The sequence below is a fragment of the Dunckerocampus dactyliophorus genome, chromosome 12 (assembly GCF_027744805.1).
Source record: "Dunckerocampus dactyliophorus isolate RoL2022-P2 chromosome 12, RoL_Ddac_1.1, whole genome shotgun sequence".
Classification (NCBI taxonomy): Eukaryota; Metazoa; Chordata; class Actinopteri; order Syngnathiformes; family Syngnathidae; genus Dunckerocampus; species Dunckerocampus dactyliophorus.
This window is the reverse complement of record NC_072830.1, coordinates 10,231,279-10,253,601: the sequence shown is the minus strand read 5'-3', so window position 1 is coordinate 10,253,601 and position 22,323 is coordinate 10,231,279. Positions and strand designations below refer to the sequence as shown.

The window sequence follows — 22,323 nt, the reverse complement described above, 5'->3', positions numbered from 1 at the left end:
GTGTCCCAAAAAATGTATACACCCTATGGGAGCTGATAAGCTCCTATAGGGTGTACACATTTTGGTGTATGAGCTCAATTGTTTGTTTATTCTTTGCAGATTAAACCTATGGAAATGAATGATGACAACCAGACTAAACTTTGAAGAAAAGAAATTAATTCTAAAAAAGTGTGAATGCACACAAACATCAAGGGAATTGTTTTGTGATGTGTGCGATTCCATTGCTTCACGTTGTCAGCATCTAAATCTTAAAACCGGTTGAAAAATTGGTAGAATTTGCATTTTGCACATTTGGATCTTAATGAGGTTTTAAGTAGAGCTACAATATGCAAAAACAAGAAGGGTGAGTGAGACAAAAAGCATTTTGAAAAAGTAATTTATTGAAAACAATTAAACTGAAATAGGCTGTTTATCAGCTGATCAAAAGTTTAAAACCATCGGTCAAAAAATAACAAAAAACTCTCCCAAACAAAACAAAAACTTTTCTCAGTAGGACTCAGTAATGAGTAGCTCCACCGTTCTTGTTAATCACTTCAAAAATTAGCTTGGGCATGCTTGATGCGAGTGTTTCCAGGAGGCTAGTGAGAACATTGCTCCAAGTGGTGAAGATGTCTGGAACTGATGGCCCCTATAAACTTTTGCCATCCATCCCCAAACGTTCTCTTTGGGATTTAAATGAGAGGGACATGCAGGATGGTCCAAAAGAGTGATGTTATTCTCCCTGAAGAAGTCCTTGGTCAGGCGAGCATTGTGAACTGCAGCGTTGTCCTGTTGAAAAACCCAGCTGTTACCACACAGACAAGGGCCCTCAGTCATGAGGGATGCCCGCTGCAACATCTGCACGTAAGCACCCGCCGTTTGACGACCCTGCACCACCTGAAGTTCCAGTGTTCCACTGAATGAAAAAGCACCCCAGATCATGATGGACCCCCCTCCACTGTGCCGGGTAGAAAACATCTTAGGTGGGATCTCCTTGTCATGCCAGTAACGTTGGAAGCCATCTGCTTTTACAGCCTGTGGTCTTAAACATTTGATCAGGTGACAAACAACCTATTTCATTTTTTTTTTTTTTTTCAGAAATTACAAGTTCCAAATGTTTTTTGTCTCACTCCCCTTCTTGTTTTTGCATATTGTAGCTCTAATTAAAACCTCATCAAGATGCAAATGTGCAAAATGCAAATTCTAGCAATTTTTCAACTGGTCTTCAGATTTTGATCAGGAGTGTATATGTATATATACACTAGGTCCCCAACTTACGAACACCCGACTAGCGAACATTCGTGGATACGAACACAAGCCGATTGGTCTATATCAGAGATGGGCAAACTGCGGCCCGCGGGCCAGATCCGGCTCGTTGTTCTTTTTAATCCGGCCCGCCGAAGATTGTACAGAATTAAGGTTTGATGTGAATGATTGCATTCATTTCATTTTGACTTGTAATGATGGCATTTCAACACTAGGTGGCGTAGGCACAGTGACTTGAGAGAGCCATTTCCAATTACTGCTCTTCTACTCGCTCGCCAACGTTACCACAAATGGATCGCCAAATGTGACAGGAAAAAACGTCGGGATGCTCAAGAGAATTCAGGACAGGTGAAAGAGGACAACCCTGACATGGAGGTCATGTTTCGACACTGAAGTTTGGGGAAAGTATGTCAACGTGTGTGGTAGCTCAAATGGGAGATGATTTCGTTTTTGGAGCTACTTGAGAATACTGACACATTTCCTGAGCTGAATGACACAGTTTGGCTTTGTGGTTTAGCTTTTACTGTGGACATACTGGCACACATGAACGAGATGAATGTGAAGCTACAAGCGAAAACCAGTTTGTGCATGAAATGCAAGCCAACGTCAGAGCCTTCAAAGCCAAGCTGGTTTTATTTTCCAAGCTAATGTATGTTAATACTTTTAATGCTTTTTGCTGGTTATGTTTCATATGTACTGTTAACAAATGCAGTTTTTTAATATGTATCGTATCTTGTGCTGACCCGGCCCATCTGTCAAATTTAAAAGTCAATGTGGCCCCCGGCCCGAAAAGTTTGCCCACCCCTGGTCTATATTTTATTTTATTCTGCCTTGTAGTCGCTCAATCAGTATTTATACTGCTACTGTACAAGCTTGACCAGTAGAGGGCACTGTGACACTGCTAATGGGACCAACAGAGACCGCATTAGAGCTAATGAAACCAACAGAGGAAGAGTTAGACGCTGGGGAGATAAAGCTAAATGGAAAGCTAAATTATACAACCCGGACAGAGCGTGTGATTAAAGGTTATGAAGAGTTAATATATAACACATGTATACATATGTACACACATATACATATAGGCTACATACTGTATATGCACACATATACATATACTGTATGCACACATATACATATACAGTCAAACCTGTCTTAGCGGCCACCTTTATAGAACGGCCACCTGCCTATAGCAGCCACTGAAAAATCCCCTGCAGCAAATTTACATGTTATAGACCCTGTGTATAGCAGTCACCTGTCGAACGCGGCCAGCGGCCACCCATTTTGTCTCCCTTGGTCAATATCTGACCGCATATAGCGGCCAAATTACCGACTCAAGTAGAAGCTTCATGCACAAAAAAGTTTAGTTTTTCAATCAATGAAGACGTCGTGTGTAGACTTTAATTACTGAGTCCTAGCTCAGTCACAATCATTCACAAGATCCACACAAACTGTCAGTTGTTCCACATAAAAAAGCCGTCTTCTTTTGAGCTTGCTATTTCCTGGTCTAACATGTAACTTTAAGAGCATTTGCACCAAAACATTACCGCAAAGTAGGCTGGGAACAGGACGTGCTCCCAGCAACGCTACAATAATAAAAAAAAAAACATATGCTAGCATGCATGCGGCAGCGGGAGCAAAACTGAGTTCGGTTGTACTTAACTGAAGTATTTTATCAGTTATCAGTTATTATTAAGCTTCTAGCTTCCTTTTAGTAAGTAAAAACCTTGGCTATGATTGCACTACATTGTCATGTAGACCTACAAAGTACACTTGGAAGAACAAGAGGTGAATAAATGTATTGCAACTGATGTGCAACTGATGAAGGGTAGGATTAAATAAGCTTTGCTTCTTCCTACTCCTTTTTGGACATGCAAAATTGTGAATTGTACTATGTGATGTGCTACTGTTTGACTCATGTATGTTCAGGATTAAAACCATGAACCATGATAATAACAAGCCTAGTAGTGCTGTACAACTTTTATCAGCAGTCCGCAGTGCCCTCTACTGGTCAACATTATTATTTTTTTCTCTTTTTTTTCCTCTACTAGTCAACATTCAAACTGGACGCCAACCTGTGTATAGAGGCCACCTGTCTATAGCAGCCACTTTTGCAGACTCCCTCTAGTGGCCGCTATAGACAAGTTTGAGTATATATATATATATATATATATATATATATATATATATATATATATATATATACACACACACACACACACACACACACAGACACATATATATACATATAGAGAGAGAGCTAGAGAGAGAGAGAAGAGAGAGAAGAGAAAGAGAAGCATGTATGAAAATCACTCTGTGGTTAAGTTGAATACGTGGATGGGTTCTTTGCATGATTGAGGTGAGCTTGTGGACTGCCACTAAAGCTAATATTATCTCTTTCAAATAGTTTTGTAGCTTTCATCAAACACACTCGGGCTGCAGAGAACAATGGTGGTCTTTCTTTGGCGCTGCTGTTTCAGGGTCATTGGAACATTCCAGCATTGACAAGGTGCCCACAGAGCCCAGTATGCTGCACTGTTGACTCCAAAAGAACAAGAAATAAAAACCTCCACACAAAAGAGACAAACACTGGACCATCCCCGTCTGAAGCGTGAAATGGTTCTGGGCGATTTGAGATGTGTTTAAAGGCCGTTGCAGGAAGTGTAAAGCTAAAGAAAAGCGTCACCGTGGGAAATAAATGGGAGCGTGCGCAGCCAAACAGCACTTAAGGGATGTGGAGGCTTTTGTTGTTCATTTAAAAAGCAGCAGGAGAAGCAGTGAATTACAACCTGAATTAAAACCTGGCACTTATTAGGCAGAATGTAATATGTTTGTACTATATACACACTTTCCCTCCTATAAAATACTTACAACCCCTTTCACTTCAAAGTTTACACAGGCATTTGTCCTTATTTGCAGCAGGACATGGAGGATTGGCTTTTGCTTTCCTGTACTGATCAACATCAGCACATACACCAAATTATACAATACATATAACACAATTATTATATCTGCTCCATAATTATTAATTATCATGTCATATCCATAAATCCAATAACATTCAATAATAGCTCCGATAACCGACAGTATTAAAAAAACACTCCAATGAGTGAGATTGTGCCGTACTGTGCTGGTGAGCAAATCAAGCGCTCCTTTTTTTCCTCCTGCCTGTGGCATCAATTCGTTTTCACTGTTTCACCCTCAGAGGGACATCTTTAACTCGGAAACCATATACTGTAAATGTATCATCACCTCATGATATTACACAATGGATTATTAGCATATTGAATTTCTTTGGATTGCTTTACCAACAAACTTGAAATCGGAAGTCAAGGTGCCAGGCAGAAATTTCAGTATACAGCTATTGTATAATTTTATTTTAATTTTCATTTTAAACGGGGTTTGACAACCAAAAAATACAAAACTTCATCTGCAAGCTGTACAAACTTTCTGTCACAGCTAGCATGTTAGTATTGTTAGCATGTTAGGTTTTTTTTGCTATTTTCAAAAGGTATACATAGACAGTAGCTGTGTCCCATTTCACGGTCTGCACCCTTCCAATGACCCAGCCTATGCAGCCAACGAAGGCTGGGTCCTTATGAGAGTCCTCCAGGCTCGGCGGGAGCGATGTGAAATGGGACGGTCTAGCCTTCGGAGCACTTCCTGATTGTGTCACGTGTTCACAAACGCTCGCTGCTTGTGATGCGCCATCAAGTCCGCAAAGCAGAGAGAAAAAAAATGCACAGACCAACCAAAATATGAAATAATGGAGCCAAAGTTACAAAGAATAGCAGCCATCTGTCTGCAGATTTATCTCAAGTTCAGAAAGAAACCTTGTATTTTTAACCATAACTTGAATAACTACTTTATTATAGCTACTAGTTAGCCCATTTGTACAGCACTTTGTTTTTTCAAATTGCCTTTATATAAAGATTTTAAAATTTTTTATATTTATCATTATTATATTATTCATTTATATCTTAACTGGACAGTTCAACATTCTCTTTATTAGGCAAGTCAAACCCTTTTTTTTTTAAATCCTAATTTGTTCCAGTCCTTCTTACCTCCAGGTGTGCACAAACTACAGTTACATCTAAATAAAAAGTAGATATAAAAAAAAGTTATTGGTTATCAGTACCATATCGTTCTTGGGAAGCAGAAAGTTATCGGTATCGATTTGAAAAAACAGATACGTCTCAAGTAAAGTTATTATTATTAATCTAAATGACTTACAGTACATAAAAATAAAAAATCTCAACATGGTTTGTTTAATTTTAGAATTTGTAATGACAGGCTTTACATGGTGTGTATTAGCTGGCTTTACATATACATTGTATAATCTGCGTGTACAGTATACGCTCGGTGCAGCCTGTGTCGGCTTTCCAGTGCCGAGAAACTAGAAACTCTCAGCACAATGTGTGTAGAAGATAGTTCACACTTGACAATAGCAGTGACAACAAGAGGAAAACACAATCCAATTTCCACTGAGTTTATGTAAGCTTTCCCATTGAGGGAGTCTGAGCCCCACTGAACCTTCTCATGCAGAACCACAAGCACTTTCCTCTTTTTCATGCCGCTGAAAGGGTTACCAGCAGGGGGAATTACAGCAAGGGAAGTATTTCAAAAGATTGAATTGTCCCTGGCAACGGGGGTTGCTATACGCAAATCAGCAGACAATGTCAGGCGAGGCAGTGAGGCAGCGAACAATAAACTACATCATGCTTGATGCAGCCTGCACAAAGTGGACTTGTGGAACAACTCCATGCCAAAATCATGCAGCACCTTAGGAGGAGAAAAACAGCAAACTGGGTTTCTCCCCCTATCTGCTCAGACGTTTGGCTTTCAGCGAGCCTTATCAGTGCATTTCTTGCTATTTTTAGTCCGCTTATGGAGTCCAGATGTGAAAGGGGAGGAAAAAAGGGGGATGGGACAACCTGAATTTTAAGAGCTGCTGTGAAAAGATGAAAAAAGCTTCCGCAACTATACTTCTCCCATATCCCAAAAGCTTCCGAGTGAAAATCCAAATCCAGTCCATGATGCATTTTTTTATTTTAATGAAAAAAACAATAATACAAGAAAACATCTTTGTATAACTGCAGCAAGTTGCTCAAACTTTATCCCTTATTCCATATCTTGAGTATTATTCCATATATATTCTCCATATCACTGTAGTTGTCTGGGTTTTAAAATATGAACATTACTTATTTTGCCAAATATCTTCCTGCTTATCCAAATGGATACCACTAAGTTTCTGCTTCTCAAGACCAATATGGTACAGACAACATATTTTTCATATCTATTTTTTTAAATTTAGATTTAAGTGTAGTTTGTGCACACCTGGAGGTAAGAAGGACCGGAACAAATTAGGATTTGACCAACTGTACCTGTTGATTTGTCCTAATCAAATATCATGACATTACTACAACCACATCACTACTATCAGAAGAACCAAAGTTCATAAATGCACAGGACTTGATGAAAAATGTTCTTTGTGCCAATAGATGGTAATCATATGAGGCATTGATGTTGAGAGTGGCGTGGGAAATTTTGGGACACATCATCAGTAGTGTACCTTTGAATCAGTGGGTGTTTCGGCCTTTCAACACTAGAGACCCTCATCAAAGGCGGCCAACTACAGGGTCATCAAGCCTGAGCCTGTGCCCCATGCCCAATCATGAGTAAAGTTGTGCCTGGAAAGTGGAGGGAGATGAGCTAGGCTGTCAGGTCCCGACCTTACTACCAAAAAACTGCCCTGCCCATCGGGCAATCACTGAGCCTCCCCCCTTCCCACCGCGCCCAACCCTTGGGTAAGGGCAGGAAGGAAGGGGGTGGGTTTAAAACTTCTTAAGGGTCGTCACGTGGGTACCCTCCTTCATTGGTGTTTTGATAATAGGCCCACTGATAGGCCCATGACACCTCCAGAGAGCTCATCGGCAACACCTGGCCTCCCAGGTGTGTGTCCCCTCTGCTTTGAGCCCAGCAAGTGTCCTTGTGCTTGATCCATAGCCACTGGCTGCTTCTTTCGGCCGCTTCAGAGACTGCTCTTATTGTCTGTCGCAGAGCCTGTCCATGAATGCCAAGGTATTTCATAAGCCTGATGGTAGAAGAAGCCACAAAACCTCTGCATCCTACTTCAGCTGGATAGACCTGAGCCTTCCATCCTTGTTGCTGTGCATCTGCTGCCAGATCTGTGTAGTGCAGTTTTTTTTCATTTGTAGGCCTCTTCGGTGGAATCCTCCTATGAGACCGTGAGCGCTTTGATGTAGACCACCTTTAGTGAAGGGGACCATAGCACCAAGTCTGGCCCGAGGGTGGTGGTTGCAATCTCTGGGGCAAAGATAGTTGCTTGTCGAAGTTAATTAGCATCTTCCAATCCCGGGCCATGGCTAGCTGTCCAGTTTCTGGTTTGGTAGCTGGGTGTTTAGGCTGTTTCTGTCCCTCTTGAATGAATGTTGGCACAGAGATAGAATTGGCATCTCTCAAGGATAAGGAGTTGATGGTGTTCCTCTTGCTCTCAAGGGCTTCTTGAGGACCTGATTGTGCCTCTAGGTGTACCAGCCTTTTGTAACTGGTCAAGATGTGTTTGAGAGTCGCTGAATTTGGGCAGATGGCACAGGTTGGGTCCTCGTCATACCATGGGTGGTTTTTTGGGGATGGGAGCACATCATATGAAGGTGAGCTTTCTCTTCTCCCTGCCTTTCCACCTCATCCTTTGTCCCTGCTTGGCAAGAGACAGCCTTTGCGCTTCTTTCACCCTCCTCCTCACGGCGTACTTCCTCTACTACTATTTTCCTCCATTGTGAGGCTGAAGCTTTGTACCAAGCTGGTTTATTCACTGCAATGGCAAATCCTCCTCTTCCCAGCTGGACATGTCCCACAATGTCGTTGTACTTCAGGGCTGACATAGCATGCTGTACTGCGTCGGATGGTGTCCATTTCCTTCCCGTTGACAGAGGTGGTGGAGCATTTCTGACGATCTGATCTCTGGAGTCCTTCAATGTAATCTGTAGTCTCACTTTAGAGCACTTGTATTCTTCAGTGAGGCTTGTGATTGGTAGTTCAAGGACTCCTTTGCCATAAGATGCTGATGTTGGTCAGACAGCGTGGGACTCCAAATCACTTCTTCATACACAAAGTTATGTTTCGCTCCATCTTTTCCACCGTTTTTATTGAAACCTCACAGATCGTATAGAGAGAGTATAGGGCGGGAGGAGCCACCTGGGGTGGCCCAGCAAGCTGCACTGTATTCGGACACACGCTCCGAGCAGCCGGTGTGACGCCACGTAGGTCTCTGGCAAACCTTTTGCACTTTTCAAACACTGAGGTGCTGCAGTTTCAAGTGGCTGATCAGGTTTTTTGTGTGCTCGATGGTTCTTTTTTCCCCTCATCGTGGAGTACTTGGTACAACTAGCAAACAAAATGTCTTTACAAGTGAGCTCAGTTTACAAGTTACGACAGGCCATTAATGTCATAGGCAGGAGAAAAAAGGAGTGCTTGATTTGCTTACCCACACAGTACGGGTAATCTTGCCTCAATGGAAAGTCGGTTATCTGAGCTATTTTTAATGTTATCGGTCAGAATTTCCTCATATCGGCCAGATAATTATTAATTATTAGTAATTATTGTATCTTTTCCAGCTGAAGGTTAGAATAAATGTCTTCACCAACAACATATTTCATGGTTTAGGCACATAAGCACATTGATCAAGGTCCTGATGGAATGTCTGACCTATGGCCTAATGGAGCTTTTAATGTAATGCCAGTTACCAGTTAGCATGACTTAAGTGCCAGCTCTTTATGCAGGCCAGACACACTCAAAAAAAGAAAAACATTTTAAATTATTCATCATGTCTCCATCCATGCCAAGGTGGCAGCGTGATGGGCAGTGAAGTGAGGCAGAGAGGCAGGTTGGGGGTTTCAGACTGCTGTTGGTTGGTTTTGGCACACTGGGGAGCATTTGATGAAATATTTACTTTGAAAATGAAAAAAGTAGAAAAAGCGTTGGAGGCTATTACATCACCAACGGAGATAAATAAATAGAGGGCATCCCTGCACACCATTCAGCATCCATGGCCCCACACATTTACTGAGTTTTGGTAAAAAGTATATTTTAATTTTTTTCTCAAACAATAGGCTGTTGGGCCCGCACAGTGGCCTAGTGGTTAGCATGTTGGCCACACAGTCAGGAGATCGGGAAGATCCGGGTTTGAATCTTTGTTGGGCAACATGCAAACTCCACACAGAGTTTGCATGTTCTCCCCGTGTGTGGGTTTTCTCCGGGTACTCCGGTTTCCTCCCACATTCCAAAAACATGCATGTTGGGTTAATTGGCGACTCTAAATTGTCCATAGGTATGAATGTGAGTGTGAATGGTTGTTTGTCTATATGTGGCCTGTGATTGACTGGCAACCAGTCCAGGGTGTACCCCGCCTCTCGCCTGAAGTCAGCTCGGATAGGCGACCCTAGTGAGGATAAGCGGCACAGAAGATAGATGGATGGATGGACAATAGGCTGTTTTTTTCTTCAGAAATCACATCTCATTCACTATAAGTGGCTGATAATTTACAGATATGTGATAATACAGGTAAAATGTACAGTATACATGTACCTACATTTATCATCTGTACATGTTTATGTGTCTGCTTCATTCATGATCTTTTTTCCTGAAGTGCTGAGATTTCCCACTTTGTTCAACGGTCCTTGAATGCACCATAATTGCAAAAGTGAAGTTTATACAGTCTTCCGGAATGTATCAAACGCATCACAATTAGACCTGTTACGATCATTTTTTCTGGACGATAATTGTCCTACAAATTATTGTCGATAATCAATATTATAGACAACATTTTTTAGACCATTTTTTCATTAATTATATGGCAAAATAATGAGTACATCATATCAAAAGCAAAATTAATTTCTCAAGCGTATTTAACATTGTAATTAGAATGTTGAGAGCTTTTAAATAAATTTAACAACATAATAAATTAAACAAACAAAAAGACAAAAACAACTCAATGAAAATAAAATAGACTCTCAGTCACTTTGACCAAAAATTGCACTTAAGTAAAACTCACAATAAAAACCCAAAACAATAAAAAATAGACCCTGCCTCTGTTAAGAAAAAAAAACATTCCAATAAAAAACACACACACACACACACGCAATGTATTGTTAAACTAATGTCATGCAGTTTTTGAGCCTGACCACATATCTGTGGTGGCGGATTAAAATGCAAAGTTTCAGATGTCCTTAAACACCTCTTCTTTCATTCAGTTATACAGTTCAGGAATTGCTTGTGTTGTGCTGTTTGTGACATGTGCATGTACGTTCTCCCAGGCAATTCGTACTGTCTGTCGAACATTCCTAACATTTCCCCAAATGTTGGCGTTTCAACCGTATTGAAATGTTGCCTTTCTTTTGAAATGTAGCAAGCGACACTGTCTGGAAGTGTGCACAATTTTGCGCTATTTTGTTTTCTATTTACTTTGCCTCAGGAAGCGTTGACTGTCAGGACAAAGGCTCTGTTGCACATCCACACTGGGGCTGTGGCATTCGGCTTAGAAACAATGGCTTTTGTGCCTTCATTCATCTTAGCATTTGCTTGCAAACTTGCTAACTGCTATCACTCACGCTACACCTAGCATTAACCATGTCTGTGTATCCACTCACTAGTAGCCCCACCTCCATGTACTCCACAAACAGGCTGACAGGAGGGTTCACTCTCTCTGTTCATTCCACTATAGAACCATTGCACACAGACGCATGCAGAGTGAACCCTCTTGTCATCCAGCCTGTATGGTACAGAGAGACGAGGAAAACAAACAGACATACATGCACATGTCAATTTACCGAGGCGGCAAAATGATCGAGCTCGTTTTATTTTTAGCGTTAATCAATTTATCTATTATCATGACAGGCCTAATCACAGTTCAAAAATAAGTAAAAGCCGCTTTGACTCCTTCAAGCTTCTCCATCTCAGTCTGTCCTCCAAGTCAACTCTTTAATTTATGTGATCGGGTCCACATCCCAGTCTTTGTCATCTTGATTCAAAAGGGATGCTAAGGCTAGCATGAATATATTCCTTCAGTCGGCATTATTATCCGCCAACACACAGGTGACCCACCTCTTTTAAAGGGCAAACCTCTCATTAAAGTTTAGCTGCACTTTGAACAAAAAACTCAGCCAGGCCTTGTATAAATGATAGGACAATTTGTTAGTCTGCGCTATGTTTCTATGCATGTACAGACGAGAGACATGGTAAGAGGCTTATTAACTGGCAGACAGCATTACAAAAGACTTTAGGGGAGAAGGATCTACAATAAAAAAAGCAGTTTTTATGTGCACATTGAAGGAAGAGGGGGACATAACCTTGGCCTTTAACGGCGCGCCTGCTTTGTCTGAAGAGACCCACCCTCATTGCAGGCTCATCTCTCGACCTTTGGACAGAGACATTGCTGCCAAGAAGAAGGTCGTCAGCCGTGTGACACAAGCTCAGTAATAAATCACACAAGTCTTGTATGTTATCCTTCAAAGTGAAGTGACACCAGCCTAGAAAGACAATGCTCCATTTTATCATCTTTCTGTCCTTTGGACAAAGTATGATACTGCACTTCTAAAGATGAGATGATGCGTTTTGAACAACAATACTTAATCTGTGCTTGTTTTTGTTTCCCTGTTTGGTGGCTGATAAACTCAAAGCAATATGAGCTGTTATTAAATGTTTCTAGCGAGTTCCTACAATTCCCTCAACAATAAAACACTGAATGCCTCGTTTAAAACAAAAGAGCAACAGCAGAACAGTAGAATGGAACCACGGAAAGGTGGCGTGATCCTGAGGTGCCGAGCAAATTCAAACCAGTCTGTAGTGACAGTGAATAGAATCAACAGAGAAAAGCATTAAGTAGTTCTATAGCACTCTTTCTGCTGTCTGGGGAACCTGTCTGTCTGTGTTTGAGGCATATCATTTAAATATGCTGTTTTGGCAGTGCTATAATGACCATGTAGAATTAGAATGTCACACAGTAGAGTGTAGACATCAGCCAGGGTCCAACTATTAAGAAAAGTGGAAAGAAAGAATCATATTTGCACAGTACTTTGTGGTTCATGGAAGATTAATTAATTATTCATTTAATAACTCACGCACCTGCACGTTTATCCTAATGCTCACCAAAATGGGTTATTGCTGCTCCCTTGCACTACCCCTCCACAATGTTACTTCATGTCCTGTTTTTTTTGAAGATTTGTTTGAGTTATATGCCATATACCATATACCGTTCAATTTGAATCTGTCAATCAAGTATCAAATGTGTTTTATCTTTAATCCAGCGGGTGTGGGAGGGTGGTGCCCTTGCTTTCCAGTTCAACAAAATGAGTCTTCTAGCCAACAAACTTGCAAACGCTAAAATATCTTTTTTGGATTTGTTTAAGGGATATGACAGAGGGGTATCTCCAAATAGTGTGCTCAAAGGGTTTGGTTCAATTTTGCTTCCGGTCACGACTGACAACGTATTACAAGTTTCTACCCAATAGCCATGCAAGGATGGACAGAGCCAAAACATATGTATCAAGTTTGCAGTTGCAGTATTTATGGATCTTACAAAAGCCTTCGATACAATTAATCATAATGTTTTAACAACAAAATTAGAAAGGTACGGAATCAGAGGATTAGTTTTGAATTGGGTTAAAAGTTAACAAGAAAACAGGAAGCAATTTGTAAAGCTAGGAGAATACACATCTGCGAGTTGAAATATTACATGTGGAGTACCCCAGGGGTCAATGTTGGGACCAAAACTGTTCAATTTGTATATCAACAACATTTGTAAAGTGACAAAGGACTTAATGTTGATATTATTTGCGGATGATATCACTGTCTTTTGTTCAGGGGAAAGCACACAAGAACTAATTAAAAAGGTCAAGGATGAAATGGTCATATTAAAGACATGGTTTGATAAACAGATTATCCTTGAACTTAAGTAAAACTAAAATAATAGTAGAAATAGTAGAAAGGATACGTACGATCAAATACAAATAGACAGAGTCGACATTGAAAGAGTGAAAGGAAATACATTTCTGGGGATCATAATAGACAAAACAATGAGTTGGAAATCTCATATGAAAAATATACAACAAAAGGTGGCGAGAAATACTTCAATATTGAATAAACTAAATTAGTTCCTGATCAAAAATCATTCTACACTCTTTACTGTTCTTTGGTATTACCATATCTAACTTATTAAGTGGAAATATGGGCAATAATTATAAAAGCAATATAGTCCGATATAACCACTCTCAAATCTTCTTCCCGAGTGACTTTATTTATCCATAAAATCAGGGTGTAAATTAAATAATCTGATTATGTATCAGTCTAACTGATTCTTTCAGAGTTGGAAGTGGTGTCAAAAAAAACATCCAACACTGTGTCAGTCAGTAGAACAGGAAACATGAGAAAAGTGTGACAAACAAAACTACGGAGCAGTAAATAACTAAAAAAAAATGTTGCTATGGAAGTAAATATCTGTCACAGAGGTGTTGAAAAGAAGCACAAGTATTGTGGATGAATAAGTCTCTAAAGCTGTTGACCACCTTTGAAAAGCACTGTCAGCGAGAGAGGGTGGAAAAGCATGATGAGCATCAACAGGTGTGTAAGTGGAAGCACTTGGCAGACCAAAATAGCAATTGAACTGAAACCAAATCCTATAAGTGAGGTTTTCACGATTCAATTTTTTGTAAAAGAGAAAGTAGATGAGTGAATGGGTGAATGAGCCCAAGACTTTTGGAATTTTGCCCATCATCCACAATCGTTATGTGAGACGTGAACACACGTCTTTCTCTTTTCTGTGCGTTCTAAAGATATAAAAACATAAAAGAGCTCATTACTGCATGTAATGGGATACACCTATTCCGCCTAGAAAGCCTGCTATTAAAACACCTCCAAAAACCTCCAACCAGGTTTTATGGTTTTATATCCATGCTGTGAGCATGTAGTAGCAGGTACATCCATGATAACATGTAATACATACAGCATTTTGGTCGGTTTTAAGCATTTGCGTAATTTCCTTCCTGTGTGCATTGATTTTGCACAGCAACATAGAAAGGAACGCTACACCTAGCATTAACTTTAGTGGTCTGAGGCATTGTGAGCATGGCGCTGACGTGCTGCAAGCGAGTGTGTGGTGAAGCTAGAGTTGCTCTGGCAAGATGTCAATACACCAGTAAGGTAGTTCGATTGACGTAACAGTGTTAATAAGAAGGGACGTCCTGATCCGATATTCAGGATCGGCTGCCGATCTGCTGCATTTGTAAAAATCGGATATCAGCTTCCGCCACGACATTGGGCCGATCCGGTTGCCGTATCACATTCGTAACTCTGAACCACACTCCAACATGGTAGGTGCAGTAATGCACCTCAAACCCGGTTGCCACTCGACTCACCACCCGCAAGAAGAAGCAAACCCAACGGCACCATGCAGACATGTCTGCGGTGTACGATGGTGAAGTTAGTTTCACGTTGGATATTTGGCTCCGTAGCTACAGCGGTAGTTCCCTCTCACTCTCACTGCAGCGTCATGGCTCTAAGGAGCTCGCACACTATAATAAGCGCTTGCTTATTATGAGGACCGCACAAACACTACTAAACATGTCGAAACAGCAGTAAAAAACCTTGGAAACTCCTTTGTTATAGAGCGTGAATGGAAGCTAGCTGGGTTCGCGACTTCACCGTGTTGTGTTTTACTGCTTTAATGCAAGGACCATTTTACAATGCCCACTGACGACTTGCAGGTTCTGAGTGAAAAAAGACAGAGGCACGTTTATAAACCGTCAATTGCCATTCTGAACACACACATTCCAGCCAACACATTTGTCTAAAAAACAAGGGTGTAATTAAAATATCTTATATTAATAACACCTCGCCCGAAGTCAGCTGGGATAGGCTCCAGCATACCCTATTGAGGATAAGCAGCAAAGAAGATGGATGGATGGATGGACATTAATAAAGGGATTGGAATAACATCTGTGACTACATCTTCCTTAATCACAAGCACGGGTATTACAGTTTGTCGAAGGTTTTGTAGCTGTATGTGTCGAGGCGGTAATTTCTCATTTACTGAACAAAATGGGCCAATGATGTATTGCATCAATAAATGTAAGGATTTTTGCATTTCATTCACTAACGCAAATAGCACACCCTCAATGCTGGTAAAATAAGTGAAAAAGGTAAAAAAACTGAATTCTAAAAAAATTTAACGGAAAAAACTAAATTTGGGAAAAAATAAATTGGTTTCATAGGGCCCAAAGAGAGATTGTTAAAAAAAAGAAAGATATTGTAAATCACTCCACAAATTGATCTATAACCATGTCAAACGATTAGTCCTACTCTAGAAGTATTTTCCACGCCCATTTTTTTACAGTTTTATCTTTTATTGGATGGAGTTTTATTGGATTAGGCACCTGACTCGGATCGGGAAGACTACAAAAAAAATCGGATGGGATCGGAAGCCAGAAAATGTGGATCGGACGTCCCTATTAATATTAATAACAACAATGTTGTAGCTTAGTTAATATGCACGACACATTATGTAAATGTAAATGGAGAGTTGGTGGTGCTTTTTGGAGTTTTTTTTCAGAAGGCTTTACAGGCGGAATAAGTGTTTACCATTACGTGCAATCTTAGCTGCATATTTTTTTTACGTTTTTATATCTTTGGAACACACAGAAAAGAGAAAGACGTGTGTTCATGTCTCACATAAGGAATGTGAATGAAGGGCAAAAAAAACAACCGAGAGGAGATCGTCTCCATTAATAGCCATGATGGCGGAGGATGGAAGGCTTCATACTGAAGCCAGTACTTAAGAATTCTAATATTGGTGGCTAAGTAGTAAAATCTAAATTTGATCTAAATACTGATCCTCCCAGTGGCTTAGGTCTTTATTAGTAATGTTTACGTAGCCTGTGGATCATGTTCTGTTTTTAAATACAAACATTTTAAAACATGACATCATGTCACACATTTCATATGACATAAACCAATAACCTCAGTTTTACCCACCATACACAAACACTGACTTTTGCATCATGGCCAGTTATGCAAATTAGAGAATGACATCACCTACCACCTCCACCATATACTGTATAAATTACAGACATGTGGGAAAGACTGGAATTGTTTGATTTTTCACACTTTTCCATGAATGAAATGTTTCCAAAGTGCTTACCAAGCGCCGCCTCTCCTCTTCCACCGTGTTGAGCAGCTTGGAGAACTCCTTGAAGGACTGGGCTGAAACAAGAAGCAAAGAAACTTTCACATCATGGCCCGTTTGCGGATGAGTTGCTGTTAGATGCAGGCGCAGTCATTAAACATCAGATGCTGGTGGCGGGCCAGGAGCGTCGTAGCGTGGTGCTAAAATGTTTATAGAACCGCTGCCTCCGAGCTTTCAGCACAGCATATTTTAGAATCTAATAAAATCACGCAGCTGTCTGCAGACAAGCAGTAAAACAACACCAAACAAAAAAAAACAATACTTAAAACTGAGCGAAGATCGTTGATTGCATCCCTTTATTTTCTTTCCCCTTGCTAGGCTCTTTACGATGCACTGCCACTCTGGGTGAGAAGCTGATGTGGTTAAGATATGCCGGCGCCATCTGTGGCTTATATTACACACTGCAGGGTTGCATGACTTCAGCAAACATCCAACCTTATTTGCCAGGGACTTCATTAAGGAGAAGGCCTCTCGGTCAGTCACTGTGTGCGGCCGTTTAGCAGCACTCCGACACGCTGACAGCATTACCAGGCCGCCATCAGGAGTCATGCATCATTGCAGACACATTGGCTCATTTACACAGCAAAGCCTCAAAGAGCAGCAGGCAATGATTTTGTGTCAATGATCCTGCGGGCCAGCAAGGATGTCCGGCCTACTATTAAAGCCACCTTTATCAAGCTCAAACCTCTCAGGGGGTAAAGGGCACCTCTGGAGATGAAGATTGGACGGGATTAGACTGTAACGACGAGGAATAGGAGGTTCAAACTTGTGTATCACTTGTACCGGCAAATGAAGTAATGATAATGGAGACATTCGATTTCCTGAAGGGTGAGCATATACAGTACATAAAGAAAAGGAGACGTATACCCTATATTGACTTTTAGAGGAGGAAGTATGTCATAGGTTAGAGTGGTGATTCAGATTTGGGAGGCTACAGAATTGACCTTCCGGGAGAAGGGCATGGAACTTTTATAAATAAAAAATAATAATGCTAGTGTCGCATCAATCCCTCGGTTGCATTGATTTGTACAGAACTGGCGCAGAATGTGAATGTCACCGCGGGAAGCCATCGTGCCAAATCGATGAAAGGTCAGCTGAAGCCTTCTGGCGGATCCTGGCGTTACGTGATGGAAGTAGTGTGAGCATCAAAGAGGAACGCACCGACCATGGCTGGCATTCAATGAGATTCACATGTCGGTCCAAGGGGAGCCTCACTGATGACCGCATTGATTTTCAGAAAAGTCATCACAGCCTTTTTTTTTTTTTTTTTTAAATCTATGGTCGCAAGACAAGAAACACTACGCTAGTGTGAAGAAGATCATACAGATACATCAATTGGTCCCGACAAGAATTAGGCCCTGTCCACACAAAAACGCTCCTGGAATTAATTTTTTATTTTTTTTTTCCCCAGTTTTGTCCACACTGTGCCAGATTAGTAAATAGTTGCATCCAGATGGGAACGAATCACTGAGTGAAAAGTATGTCATACACAAGGTACACCTATGTGTAGAGCTGTAAACACACACACTCAGAGGGTACCACGTGACACACCAAAGTATAGAAGAAGAAAGAATGCATGAGTCGTCTGATTTTCAAAGCTCATTTAGACGTAGAATAAAGTGGAATTACTTCTATAAGTCATTTTGGAGAATGAGACAAGAAAATATCAAGAGAATGTCGACTGGGGTGAGTTATGTCTGTCCAAATATTGAGCTATTATGTTGGCTTGTTGTCACTTATGGTCACGTGATGGCGACGGGGTGACGATCGGTCAGTGACGTCATCAGCGGTTTCGGCTGTCTACACGGAAACAACAAGCTGGTGTTTTCAGATTTTCCCACTGTGGAAGCAGTTTTCAAAAAATACTGTTTCAGGGCACCCAGAACACTGTTGTCCGTGTGGATGAAAGACTGAAACCATAAAATACATTTCTGTGTGGCTAGCCCCTTAGCAGCCACAGAATTAGCTATGGAATGGACAATCAACAATCACTAACAATTATCGACTGCTAGAAACTGAGTGACTGCATCTTGACAGAAAACTTGTTTGTTGTCTAAACAAGTACAACATGATGTCAGCTATCCAAGCAGATGTCCAATTTCCCAATGAATGATGGACATTTAGTGGAAAGTCTATCCCTACTAGGTGAACCTGATCAATTTATACATTTTGTGACCCGGCTTAGAAGAGATTCTGGACCACTATCTGCCATCTCAGGAGGGGGAAGCAGTACACTGTCAACACCCTGTATGGTGGGGATGGTGAAGACCTCCTCAAGCCCACCTACACATCTTCCAATGAGGAAGCAGTGCCTGAGGACTTCGTGGTGGGCTCTCTATCTCTCCAACTCCTTGGTAGCAGAGCCCCGGGGGTGGATAAGATGTGGCCGGAGTTCCTGAAGGCCCTGGATGCTGTGGTGGTGTTGTGGTTGACACAACTCTGCAGCATTGCGTGGACATTGGGTGCGATGCCTCTGGATTGGCAGATCGGGATGGTTGTTCCCCTTTTTAGGAAGAGGGAGCAGAGGGTGTGTTCTAACTATTGTGGATGATACTCCTGAGCCTTTCTGGTAAGGTCTGTTCAGAGGTTCTGGAGAGGAGGATCCGCCGGATAGTAGAGTCTCAGATTCAGGAGGAGCAGTGTGGTTTTCATCCTGGCCGTGGAACTGTGGACCAATTCTTGCCTGGGAATGCTTCAGGATCTGCCGGTAGGAGCTTGACTAAGTAGCCGGGAAGAGGGAAGTCTGGGCTTCCCTGCTTAGGCTGTTGCCCCCGTGACCTTACCTCAGATAAGCGGTATAAGATGGATGGCTGGAGACCCATTTTAAAAGGTTTGCATTTTCACTGTCGAAAATGTGGCCATCACATTCACAAATAGGGCTGCAACTAACAATTTTTTTTATAATCGATTCATTGGTCGATTATTTTTTCGATTAATCGATGAATCGCATTAAAAAAATGCACATTTTTAATTTTTGTCTCTTAGCAGCACTCCCTTTAAGAATGCATGAATTTACTTTTTCCCTCCCCAAAATCATAGCAAAGACTGCGAGGAAGAGGAATTTCTCGACACCGAAATTGAAGTAGAGAAGGATTAAAAAAAAAAAAAAAAAAAAATCAACTGACAAACATCACAAACACTGTACTGCAAATCAACAAGTCACTGGCAAACACTGCTACATGTAAATAAGAAATAACAAATAAATAAGGCCACACGGTGGCCTAGTGGTTAGCATGTTGGCCACACAGTCAGATCTGGGTTCGAATCTCCGCTTGGGCATCTCTGTGTGGAGTTTACCCCCCGTGCGTGTGTGGGTTTTCTCCAGGTACTAGGGTTTCCTCCCACATTCCAAAAACTGCATGTTAGGTAAATTGGCGACTCAAAATTTTCCATAGGTATGAATGTCAGAGTGAGTGACTTTTTGTCTATATGTGCCCTTTGATTGGCTGGCGACCAGTCATGGGTGTACCCCGCCTCTCGCCCAAAGTCAGCTGGGATAGGTTCCACCATACCCTGCGACCCTAATGAGGATAAGCGGCATAGAAAATAGATGGATGGAACAAATAAATAAACTTTAGGGGCAGGCTTTGTGTTTGGCATCGGCTCGTCTGCTCTGGGGGGAGGGGTGGTGCCTTATTTGATGGTCAAGTTGTGAAGCGCGTAGCAAGATGATATGGCCTGCACCGGACAGGCACAGCCATAGCTATTTGTAGTTTCACTGTTGTACCACTAAGGTTTTGTGTGTACGCATAGTAAGAGTTGTGCATAAATGTATGCATTTTCCTATGTACAAGTACAAGTTGATAAATCCCATACTTTGCGTGGGAATGTTCTTCAGGGTTTTGCTTCGCAAGACATCAGAAAGAGGCAAAAAAAGTTGATTGCTCTTTTCCAAAGTCAAAGCTGATGTGACTATCCTGTTTTGCCTAAAACACGAAGATTATAGGTCTGCTTTCATGGATGACTAAGGAAATTTAAAAAAGGGTCACATTTGAGAGGCTGAAATCAGTAATTTACATTACACTATTAAATGAAATGATGAATCAATTACCAAAATAGCTGTCGATTAATTGGATAATCGATTAATAATCGACTCATTGATTAATCATTGCAGCTCTATTCACAATCAACCAAAACGACGATGTTTTCATCTGCTTTTGTTCATCAACAGTGTGTTTTAACAGCCCTTTAGTACTTGGCTGCTTCCTGCAAACAGAATGACAAGGCTACTGCTATCGCTTTACTGTTTGGCCTTGGTGGTGGTCTGAGCACTACTGAGTGCCATTTTAGTTATCTTTGTAAAAGGAATTCTTGTGTTGGATGTTAGATTGTGGAGGCATTTTTATGCCAAGCTTTGGTCTTAATGAAAAAGCCCGCATTTTCATGAATTCCACAGTCAGTGCATGAGCCGCTCCAACGTCAATTGTTCCATCCGGGAGGAAACCTCATTCTTGATTGACAGCCAGCAGACAGGGAGCGGATTCTCAATCTGAAGTCTATGTGTGGATCTTTGCACGCGTACACACACACTCACAAGCGTAATTGGTCTCTTGCAAAGCCACCTATCATGCAGCCGCGGCGGCGTATATTCATTTTTCATTCAGACGAACATTAGGCCTCATGTCGAGGAGGTCGACCGCCGCTCGCTCCTCACAGATGGACAGTAATTCAGCAGCCTCTCGCTCTACAGAGCCAAGGTTTCAAGCTGGCATAATGAGCAGGCCAATAAAGACAAAAAAAAAAGCTCAGATTGGCAAGTCAAGGATTTCTGCACAGATGCATTCATATTCCTGCTGGAGGCTCAACAGTTCAGACCTCCATTAATCCCTGACACTGCTCACACAATTAGTTGCCATGATCTCGAAGAGAGGAAGCCTCATAAGCCAATCAATCACATCAATTATACATGCAGCAAACACTTAGGCCCAAATGCAGTGTCCTGGGTTGCCTTCTGATAGTCGATGGCCTAAGGAGTCCACTAAGTGGTATATGTCAGTTCAGGTTGCCACGTTACCGTTTAAAATAAGGATTGGAGTCGATCATATGTGATTAATTAATTTGATTCAAATAATGAACTGATTTTTGATTAATGGCTGTATTATTAATATAATATGATTTATGCTAAACCATTTATTTGCAGATCAGTGCAGGGGTTTAGGGGACACAATTGCAGACCTGCCAACCTTGAAGAAATGTCTGGCGTTTGAGTATGAGTTGTATGGGTAATTATTAGTACTTTTATGAGTGTTACTGCAGCTGGAACGAATTGATGCGTTACAAAACTCAGTGATCCGAAATCGAAGGAGAAGGCGATCACAGAGGCAGACTGTATGCCCTCTGAACGAGTCGTATACAGACAGGAAGCAAACAGCCCAAGACTCATTCAATACCGAAGACGCAGTTATACATTTTTATAAAGCCAAACGCCCGATCCAAACAACATATTTTACGTTTTTTTCCGCGAGAGGCAAAAAGAAGTGATGACGCAACTCCACAATAATGAATTTCACTTCAGAGCAATTTTAAACCATAAAAATGGCCACAAAGTGGCAGAAGTGCATTTGATAAGAGCTCGGCAGCGATCATGTGGACGGAAAACCCACACATGACAGGAAGGAGAAAGTGAGAGAGTGTGGAGGAGTGTAGCGTGCAGAAGGTTATTGGAGGGAAATTTTAATGGATGGCAACACACGCTCGCACGCAGGTGCACGCGCGTGCTCCCACATGCGCACACATCCAAAATGTGAAAACTGTAAATAGTTCATGCTGTTATATTTTTAAATAATGTTATTTTGATGTAAAACAACGCCTGTTTGTGTTCTTTT

General features: G+C 41.3%; 1 protein-coding gene across 5 annotated transcripts in view; it reads right to left on the bottom strand.

Annotated features, from left to right (window-relative positions):
- LOC129191583 (rho GTPase-activating protein 42) overlaps positions 1-22,323 on the bottom strand; it is a 103,984-nt gene that overhangs the window by 58,073 nt on the left and 23,588 nt on the right. For all 5 annotated transcript variants that reach the window (XM_054795047.1, XM_054795048.1, XM_054795049.1 and 2 more), the window contains one exon: positions 16,454-16,515. In XM_054795047.1, the coding sequence (XP_054651022.1) occupies positions 16,454-16,515 (62 nt within the window). The remainder of the gene's footprint in view (positions 1-16,453; positions 16,516-22,323) is intronic.